The 10,950-nt window shown below is 44.7% G+C and overlaps 1 protein-coding gene across 1 annotated transcript in view; it reads left to right on the top strand.

The window, feature by feature from the left end:
- Positions 1–5,461: 5,461 nt before the first annotated feature.
- The window catches only part of ednraa (endothelin receptor type Aa), a 46,158-nt gene continuing 40,669 nt past the window's right edge, over positions 5,462–10,950 (top strand). The window contains exons 1-2 of the mRNA XM_080193138.1: positions 5,462–6,204; positions 6,966–7,078. Of these exons, the coding sequence (XP_080049264.1) occupies positions 5,749–6,204; positions 6,966–7,078 (569 nt within the window). The 5' untranslated portion in view covers positions 5,462–5,748. The remainder of the gene's footprint in view (positions 6,205–6,965; positions 7,079–10,950) is intronic.

Below are 10,950 nucleotides of genomic sequence, written 5' to 3'. Positions count from 1 at the left end.
GTATTTAACCCTAAAAATTATAAAATCCATTCTACATTAAAATAGAGACAGTATATATGACTTCAAAATAGGGACTGAATTATATCTGTAAGCACTGGTCCAACATTAGCATCATCATCTACCATATTTCACAGAAGACTATATTTAGTCTTGATTACCTGTGTCTGAGAAAGAGGGAGATTAATTAATTCTGGACATAAATTCCACAGGGTAGATTTTCAACTTGCCACCCAATTGTAAAACTGACATTGTGGATTGTCCATTCACAATATAAAAAAACTGTTCAATTATAATTTCACCAAAATTGACAGAAATAAAAATGTTGTGGTTCCTATAATAGCCCCCTGATTTGCATTGTCAGTTTTACACATTTAATGATGAATTGAACATGTATCTGGCTGTAACTATTTACCTGCAATGTATAAACAATTATTCACATAAACTGCCATTAAGTAATGTGTATGATATTGAAACTCAGATCACTTTCTCCTCTTCTTTTACCATTCACATTTGCCTAACTTCCCCCTAACCTATTAGTCTCACTATTTGCTCAGAAGAAAACTCTCTTCCAGTTCCTTTACACTTAGACTTCCAACATTCTTTCCTTACTCATGATACTTCTGCACTGTTACTGTGTCCATCTGCTCTCTCTTCAGGTTTACATCAAACTGTTTGCCTTATCTAAGCTTGTTCCTCCAGCACATACCCCATCTTCACTCCCTTAATTCTGAAAGCTGCAACCCTGAGCACATCCATAAGTTACTAAGTCTGGAGCTGCTCAGCCATAGTAAGCACAACTCAATAATATGATTCTTAACCAAATCCTCCCACCAATCCACAATTATCTCTCAGCTGTGATAATCCAATTTTTCTTCCCCATTTTAAAGTCCCTCCTCAAATGTTTTTCCTTTCCCCACTTAAGCATCACCTCCAATAGAAAAAGTGAAGATTTCAACTCTAGCATTGAGACCATCTATACGGCAATCTCTGTCATTACTTACCCACCTTTCACCTGATCACAATCCCCAGACCACCATATTTAATCTTCTGTCATTCTGTAGTTCCCCTTGTTCATCCAACCATCCATTCAATCTCAATTTCCATGAGACACATCTATTGTTCCCTCAAATCCCCCATTCGCACTCAACTTCCGACAAGTGCTCACCCCTTCCTGGACCATATTTTGCTGTTACAATTAAAGCTCCTTTTGTTAGTCACCATCCCTCCTCGTTTCAAAAGTGCAATCATTCTCCCCCCTCCTCCTTGTCTATTTCCATTGCTTCACTATTTTTGAATTTAATTGACATTAACTTTCTCTAATTGTGTCTTCACCATCGTCTAGCTCCCTGACATTGCCCTTGCAATAAACTACCACTTCTCTGTAGAAACATGGCCAGTGCATTATGTCATGAAGTTAAAGCTTTATTGTTTGTGTTTAAAAATATCTTGAACTGAAATTCTAGAATTTCAAATAAGACAGAACAAGCTGCTTTAAAATGCGAGACCACCTTCCAAGATGAAGTTGAGTGGAGCAAACAAAATCCCTCATCCCCCTCTCCCAACACATACACACACCCAAATGAGTCCAAAGAGCATTTTGGGTAATCAAAAGACATTGAAACTCAACACTAAAATGCTAAGAGCTGGAATCAACGGTAATCGTATTAAGATAATGGGAAACTGCTAGCCAATGGGGTATACAGTTAACAGGCATCCAAATTCCCTGGGGAGGATGTAAAAAAATGCACCACCTGTCTTTACATGTGCTATATGTTCCAAAATGTGATTACTCGTTAAAATGACAACAGCAGACATGATAATCAAATTCTTTTGGAATATACACCTAATGCATGACTTGAAGCAGAGGAGTCTGGAGAAGTTGCAAATGGTATAATAAGGAAATTTCTCTCCTGCTCTCTCTCTCTCTCTCTCTCTCAAGTAAAACCCTATCTCTCAGTCTAAAATCCAGCATAAGAGATAGGGAATGCCCATAGGAAAGAACTTCAGGAGAAACAAATCGATTTCTAGAAGACAGATTCCTGACTTTGGAAAAAAGAAATGGCTCCAAAGGTGGCACAGTGGTTAGCACTACTGCCTCCCAGCACCACGGACCCAGGTTCAATTCCAGCCTCAGGTCACTGTCTGTGTGGAGTTTGCCCATTCTTTCCGTGTCTGCGTGAGCTTCCTCTGGGTACTCCAGTTTCCTCCCACAGTCCAAAACTGTGTGAGTTAGGTTGATTGGCCATGCAAAATTGCCTCCGAGTGTGAGGGAATTTGCAGGGTAAATACATGGTATTACAGGAAATGGGCGTGGCTGGGATTGTTGGTGCAGGCTCAATCAACTGAATGGTCTCCTTCTGTAGTTACATGGGCTTCAATTCAACAATCGGGATTTTAAAGGAATCAGCTAATTTAAATTGGCCACAACATTCAACAATCTACACCTCAAGGACTTTTTAACTTTTATTTGGACTCTAGTGTTTCTTCCTTCTGATATCTGTGTGTGCGTAATGTTGCACCTGTTATTATTTTCTCCCTCAAGTTTAGTAGTTAATAAACTTGTTATTTCTTCGACTCAAGAAACACTCATTTGATTGGTTCCTCATTGCATTGAAAGTAAAAAAATACATTTGGGATTTGGAAAAGACAACCACGGGGAAAATAAATTTTAAAAAAATCTTTGTTCTGACCAACTGAGGAAGTTGGATAGAAATGGACCCTGTACATGGTCGTAACAACTGCTAGCAATGAACTGACCCTGTGCACTCACCTGCTGAAGTCTAGCCAGGCTGCATCCTTAGCAAGCTCCTCTTTTGCATCCACATGCTTACCCTAGGCATGTAGTAAAGTTCCCTTCACATGCACTTCTTTTGACTCTGCTTCCTTGCCACTGATTTGATTCCCCTTCCTGCTCACAAAGCCAAGCTGAACCAGGCTGTGCAAAAATTTTAGCGTCCTAGTCCAGGGAAAATAAACAGATTTATTTATTGTCACATGTACTGGCATACAGTGAAAAGTGTTGTTTCTTATTAGCTATGCAGACAAAACATAGTGTTCGATAGAGTACACTATGTGTACTCTATCGAAAGGAAAGGGTGCAGAATATAGTGTTACAGTCATAGCTAGGGTGTAGAGAAAGATCAGTTTAATACATGGTACATCTCTTCAAAAATCTGATGGCATTAGGGAAAAAAAAATGATTCTTGAGTAGGTTGGTACCTGACCTCAGACTTTTGTATCTTTTTCCCAACAGAAGATGGAAGAGAGAATGTCCAGGGTGCGTGCAGTCCTTGATTATGCTGGCTGCTTTTCTGATGCAGCAGGAAGTGTAGACAGAGTCAATAGGTGGGAGGCTGGTTTGCGTGTTTGCTAATTCATGACCAAACCCACAACGGAAGACTAACCCTGTTCATTTTGCATCCCCAAATCAGCAGAAACCTTTACCTATATTTTCCTGATTTCTAGGCTCTATTTGTCCAATATCCTAGCCTCCCATCCGATGTGAATTCCAACTTGTCCAAAGCACAGCTGCCCCACATCTTGCTCCAACCCAAGCCTTGTTCATTTAATGAGCCCCATCCTCAAATGATTGGCTCATGTTCCCAGGTAATCTTTATCAACCCTTCCATGAATTTGCCCTCCCACCCCCGTGCAGTGCCCTCTAACATACACCCTGCTCATGTATCTGGGTTCTCTGAGTCTGGCCTTTTGTCCATTTTTGCCCCATCATTGGGGACAGAGTCTTGAGCCAAACTGGTGCCGCTCCTCGGACTTGGTCCCTAGTGCCTCCTCCAGCCATCCTTCTCCCCTCTGCATCAAAACCTGTCCCTGATTGCGTTTTTTAATCAGCTCTCTTACTTCCCAATTCTTCTCACCTTTCCCAATTCTGTGAGGTCCATTGGCACTGCTTTCCCGTGATCTTTCGGGTCAAACCAAGTAAACTAACTTAAATTGCGTTCGGACAAAGAAAAAGGGGGCAGCTCCCCAAAAGGAGGGGGAACGGCCCGAACAGAAACAAAAGATACAAAGGAAACTTAAGACACGTCAAATCAAAATGTGATTATCGGGGTCTATAAGGCACCTCAGCCCCTGCGGTGCCCAATGGGCACGGAAGGCCTCGACAGTTCCCGCGGACACCGCGTGCTCCCTCTCTAGGGTCACCCGGCCGCGAACGTAGCCGCGGTAGAGGGGCAGGCAGTCGGGACGGATGGCCCCGTCGATCGCCCGCTGCCTGGACCTGTTGATGGCACATTTCGCCAGGCCCAGGAGCAGGTTCACGAGGAGGTCGGCATCCTGACCCTCCCCTCTCCGCACCGGGTGTCCGTAGATCAGGAGCGTGGGACTGAAATGCAAACAGAACATCAATAAAAGGTTCTTCAGAAAATCAAAAAGGGAGTGCAATCTATAACACAAAACGTAGACATGGTCCACGGACTCCTCGAGGCCGCAGAAAGAGCAGTCTCGGGAGCCCGTGAGCCAGTGAATCCTACTGTTGCACGGCACCTCCGCGTGCAACACCCTCCACCCCAGGTCCCCGAGGATACTGGGGGAGATCCCTCCGTAGAGGGACCTCCACCGCCCGGCGGCAACAACGCCCGCCAAGGTGTGTCCGGGCGACGGGCGAGGGCGCGGTAGTGGAAGGTGTGCAGCAGCAGCAGCCCGTACAGGAAATGCCTCCGCGCGCTGGAAAAGGGCACGGAGGACATTCCCGCGAGGCGGCTCGCGCTGTGGGGCACCTGACCCGGGGAGGGGGGTCTCGGCTGGCACTGCTTTCCCGTGTCTTACCATTATCGAAACAGATGGAAAAACTCCACTTGACATATTAAAATCTTAAACAACTCCAATCAAAGAGTTCAAACATTTTGCTTTCCCGAAAGTGGGATGGTGAATCCTGGAGATTCAACAAATGTTTATTGAAGAGAGAAAAGCTTAACCAAAAAAGTCTTTAAAAAGTCATGGTTTCCGCTTCGCCTCGGGGCATGTGTTCAGCTGTTTTTAATATAAATCTAATATAACACAAGGGGTCAGTAAGCAATGAGTAAACACTCACCGAAATCAATTCTGTGCTCGAAACATTAAAATAACGAGGAGTGCAGTGATGTCTATGTGAGGCAGATTGTGGAGCGAAATTTGGAAAAGTTTGCATACTCCACAACTGTTTTCGGTGGTTCAAGGCACTTTTTTAAAGAAATGAAACATGTCACATGTGTGTCGTTACTGCCCAGACTGATGGAATGCAGCGTAAAGTGTTGTTGGGGTCAGCCTGACAGCTTCCCCCTTGCCCAATCCCGCTAGGAATGGATTATTACTGAGCCTGGGGATGGGAAAGGCTTTTTGACTTACTGCCTGGATCTCTGTGTTTCGCGCCCCCGCCCCCAGGCCAGTCTTTGGGAGCCTCAGACTAGTGACGAGCTCCACGGGACCAGCCTCCAGCCTGAGCTGAGGAAGCTGCGAGGCGCAGTGTGTCTGCTACAGCAGTCAGACTGGGCGCTCACACCGGCTACGTCTACACCCGGCAGAGGTTCCCAATCTCACAAAGACCCAGAGAAGGAGGGAGAGTGCTGAGAGAGCGAGGACAAAGTCAACTTGCAGTGCCAGCCCAGCTGTCTGTCACGGCCAGCTTCTGACTGAGAATACAGTGAAGTAGAGAATAAGACCGAATCTGAATTCAACTTGTGAAATCTGGATGGTTTGTGAAGTCTCCTGTGAGTTTGTCCAGTTTGTGAGTCTCCGCTGAGCTTGCTGAGAATGGGGTATGTTTGCGTGACTCTGTGCTGGATCTCTTCATGTATTGGCTTTGGAATATCACAAATGACCACCGAAGGGTATTTGCTAGCTGAGAATGAGACTAAGGTTCATTATCTGGATGTATTGCACCCTACCACAGTCTGGTCAATGCACGATGGGTGCCGCACCGGCCCCCCCAATACAACGAAGGAGCTGGCTAATTTTAACACATCCACTGGCAATGATAGCAACTCTCTCACCTGCTCCTTTCCGACCAGCAACAGTCTCACCTTCAAATACATTACTGCCGCGCTTTCCTGTACCATTTTCGTAATCGGGGTGATTGGCAACGCGACTTTGCTGAGGATTATCTACAAGAACAAGTGCATGAGAAATGGTCCCAACTTGTTGATCGGGAGCCTGGCCCTGGGAGACTTGCTGTACATCACGATTGACATCCCTATCCATGTCTATAAGGTACATCTGCTTTCCTCTGTAGCCCTCGTTATCCGCCTTCAACTCCCCTGTACAATCCAGCACCTTCTCATTCCTCTTCTATTCTCTCAGTTCTTGCTCAAACTTCAAACTACATTCTCTGTATTTTGTCTGCCCTCTTTCACTCCAGTCCTTGTCCTTCATTTTTTTTGCATCTACAATCCTCCGCATGCCTCCCCCTTCTCTCATATCTTGTTTCCTAACATATATTCTGTTTCTTTTCTTCATGTTTTATGTGGCTATAATTATATACTCTGTCTATGAACTAACCAGAAGATTCTCTTTATGTCACTCTCAGACTATTTTATCTATTGTATCATGATGCATTTTTATTTTTTGTATGTTGAGAAAGTTATTAAGAGAAAGTAATAAAGGATTCATAATCCGGATGGCATTCTGGATTTCTCTTTATTCCTAATTGTTTTAGTCTCATTTTTTGATATTAATCAATCCATTCTTTGCACACCACCTTCCTCCTACTTTTATTCACCATTTCTCCCAACCCAGGTTGGTTCTTCATACTCATGGCAGCTTCCTGTGCTGTCCAGCCTTATTTGATTTTGATATGATTCCTTTACAGCTTCTTCTGTCTACTGATTTTTCATTTCTAACTTAATAGTTTTCTTTATACTATTCTAACAGGTCTCAAATGGTCTTAATTTAGTTTCTTCTGCTCCTTTATTAATTGTTTTTCCAATGTTATTGGGCATTATTAATTGACACTTTCCAATCATCTTCTCCAGCTTCTATCTCCCCAGTGGCCTTTTGGAATTGTTGTTTGCAAACTGGTGCCTTTCCTACAAAAAACGTCAGTGGGCATCACGGTTTTGAATCTGTGTGCACTAAGTGTGGACAGGTAGGCCTCACACTTATATCTCTGTGGTGTTTTACAATATGCTGCTATTGTGCAACGTATGACAATCTCCAATTTGGAGTTATTCAAGAATTCATTTTTTAGCATGTTAGGCAATGTTGCGACCAGGAATATGTTATTTTGACATTGCACAATATGTTCCTGGCACTCAACATCAAGAGCAGAAAATAAATCTCTGGAAAAAAACCGAGTCAAGTAACTTGGGAATTTGAAGTCCCATTCTCTCAAAGTTTTGAGCTCCACAATGATTAATAAAATCATAAATCACATTAAATATGGCTTTTACTAAAACAGATTCAGCAATGATAGATTTTCATTTTTATAAATATATGCAGATTGTATATTCTATAATGGAAGGTTAAGTATATAAATAAATCTTAAAAAGGGAGGTGGAGAGAAAACAAGGAATTATAGACCAGTAAGCCTGGCATTGCTAATGGGGAAAATTCTAGAATCCATTATCAAAGATTTTATAGCAAAACACTTGGTAAACAGTGACAGTATCAGACAGAGTCAGCACCAATTTATGAAAGGGAAATCATGGTTGACAAATCTACTGGAATTCTTCAAGGATGTATCTAGTAGAGTTGAAAAGGGGAGCAAATGGATATGGTTTATTTGGACTGTCAGAAGGCTTTCAACAAAGTCCCACATAAGAGATGAATGTTTAAAATTAAAGCGCATGGGATTGGGGATAATGTATTGAGATGTACAGGAAACTGATTGGCATACAGGAAACAAAGATGTGAATTTTCCCATTCCACCTACCACTGGAATTGTGGCAGGTGAGGGGCAGACCATGGAAAGGTCTGTTGACTTCTGGAAGGATTTTTTAGATTTGGGGTGAGGGTGACTGGAAAATGCCTTCCAAAGAATAAATGAATCTTTTTCCAAACGGCAGGCAGTGACTGTGCAGGATAGAGCAGTGCTGGACCCCCAGCATTCAGAATATCTATTAATGATTTGGATGAGAGAACTAAATGTAATATCACCAAAGTTGCACATGACATAAAGCTGGATGGAGGATGAGCTGTAAGGAGGATGCAGAGATCCTTCAATGTTATTTGGACACGTTGGGCCTGATTTTACCATTGCGTTGTACCTGTTTTCAGGCGCAAAAACTTAATAAAATCGGGCATGAGGCAAGTGGCATGATCCACACTCGCCTCCGCGCTGATTCCCCCTTTATCAAGGCCCGAAAATGGCTGTAATCGGGACCACGCCCAAAATGGGCACGGAAGGCCGTTTAAGTGCATTTGCATGCATTTAAATTGACTTAATGGGCTGCACGCCCAACTTTACCAGCACTTCCCTCTTTACCGCAGCATTCGCCTATCCAGAATCATTGCAAAACAGACATGCTCCATGTAAGTCCCATTCAGACATTCCATCGGTGAGGGTTAGTGAGGAGGTAAGTGCCAAGCACCCAATGGCCCTTGGCTTGAGATCGGTTGGGGGGAGGTTGAGGGGAGTTTGAGGGGGGGGCTAGGGGAGTGGGTCCGATGGCTCTCTGCTTGAAGTCGGAGGGGGGCGAAGGTAGGTCCGCTGCCACTCTGCCTGTGATCAGTGGGGGGAAGGGAGGGAGGTCTGCTGTCACTCTGCGTGTGATCAGTGGGGGGAAGGGAGGGTCGCTGCCACTCTGCCTGTGATCAGTGGGAGTGGGGGGAAGGGAGGGTCGCTGCCACTCTGCCTGTGATCAGTGGGAGTGGGGGGAAGGGGGGTCTGCTGCCACCTGCCTGAGATCGGGGGGGGGTGAAGGGGGGAGGGGCCGCAATCGGTCTGGGGTGGAGGGGGTTTGTGGGGGGATAAGGGGGTCAGTAATGTTGCGAGGGTGGGGCAATGTATGTGGGGGCCGGGGGAGGCATTATCCTCCCAGCAGGGATGTGGCAGGGGAGCAGCATTCTATCATTTCTTTCTGCGCGTGCGCGCTTGGAGGCACTGATGGGAGCTGCAGGGTTTTGGGCGTGTTAAGCCCTGCCCACGGCCTTGTGCAGTGCGATTTGGAATCACTGATATTTTTGCAGGCAGAGTGCGTATGGTGGTGGGGGGGTGGGGAGGAGGTGGTGCCGTCTGAGAATGGGTCTAAAAGCTGGATCTGAAACATTCCCAGTTTCAAGTCCTCCCAGCACTTAGAATCAAAATTGTAAAATGGGGCCCATTGAGTAAGTGGGCAAATGATTGGCAGATGCAGTATAATTTGGATAAATCTGAGGTTATTCGTTTTGGTAGAAGAAATGGGAAGGCAGATTACTATCTGGGCATAAATTAGGAGAGGGGAATGTGCAACGAGATCTGGGTGTCCTCATACACCTGTCACTGAAGGAAAGCGTGCAGCTGCAGCAGGCAGTAAAAAAGACAAATGGTGTGTTGGCCTTCATAGTGAAAGGATTCGCATATATGAACAGGGATGTCTTGCTGCAATTAAACAGGGCCTTGGTGAGATCACACCTGGAATATTGCATGCAGTTTTGGTCTCCTTATCTGAGGAAGGATGTTCTTGCTCTCAAGGGAGTGCAGAGAAGGTTTACCAGATTCATTCTAGGGATGGCAGGACTGACATGAAGAGTAAGGAGGGATCTCATAGAAATCTACAAAATTCGAACAGGACTAGACAAGGTAGATGCAAGAAGGATGTTCCCAATGGTGGGGGTATCCAGAACTTGGGGGTCGCAATCTGAGGATACAGGGTAGACCGCGTAGGACTGAGATGAAGAGAAATTTCTTCATTCAGAGAGTGATCAGCCTGAGGAATTCACTACCACAGAAAGTAGCTGAGGCCAAAACATTGTATGTCTTCAAGAAGCAGTTAGATATAGCACTTGAGAGAAGGGGATCAAAGGATATGAGGGGAAGATGGGATTAGACTATTGAGTTGGATGATTAACCATGATCATAATGAATGATGGAGCAGACTCGAAGGGTCGAATGGTCTCCTATTTTCTGTGTTTCTATCTTTCAGCTCAATAATATGGCTTCACATTGCTGTTAGCTATGGTAACAGATACGTGTGTTCTGGCAAACTGCTGTTTGAGTTTTTTTGGTATTTGCTTTACATTTCCTTCAAGGATATTTGCTATCATGTTTAGGAAATATAATTTTACTGATTACTTCAGCATTCAACCTGTTTAACAACTGAAGAGTTAAGACTGGCAATTAAAGTTAGTTATTTAAAAGGCTGAAAGTATTTCTTCCTGAATTATGTCAAAAATATGATAGCCATACGTTGACAGTTTCTTTGACATGCCATTGCTCAAAGATTCAATAATGATGTGATTATTGCAATTTTAAACTTGTTATTTTTTGTCTTCCTGTTTGGACATAAATCATCACCTGGAGGGAGAGAAAATCAGGCAGAAAAATTCTCCCAAAATAAAAATAAGTGCCCAATGGGTGTGAGAATGGGAGAATATCCCACCTGGTTTTTGAGCGTACTTACCTGAATGAATTGCTGACACCCTGTGCAACATAGACTGCCTTAGAGAGATTTATGCTATAAAGTAGGGGCAGAGAGGCTGACAGTGTAGTGCTGAGCAGTCACTGCGCATGTGTCGATCTGTCAGTGGGGAGATCAGCGTATGCGGAGGTGGCTCCCACATCACCGCCCTCCCAATCGCTGGCTTCCCTGAAACACCCAGTTGCCAGCCTTCCCGACCCCTCCCCATCTGATCTCTGGCTTACCAGATCCCCTGAGCCAGCACTGAGTCCACCACTGCACCTGCCCCCCCCCCCCCATTCCCAGGCCAGCCCCCATCTTCCTCCCAGCCCATCCCGCACCCCAGGTAAGTCCTGATCTACCCCCCCCCCCAATGGCCAGCCCCTTCCCCTCCCACACCCGACGGCCAGCCAAGATTCCC

Source organism: Carcharhinus amblyrhynchos, chromosome 1 (genome assembly GCF_965287045.1).
Source record: "Carcharhinus amblyrhynchos chromosome 1, sCarAmb.v2.hapA, whole genome shotgun sequence".
Classification (NCBI taxonomy): Eukaryota; Metazoa; Chordata; class Chondrichthyes; order Carcharhiniformes; family Carcharhinidae; genus Carcharhinus; species Carcharhinus amblyrhynchos.
Note: the sequence above shows the minus strand (reverse complement) of the source record. Positions and strands in the feature narration are given on the sequence as shown.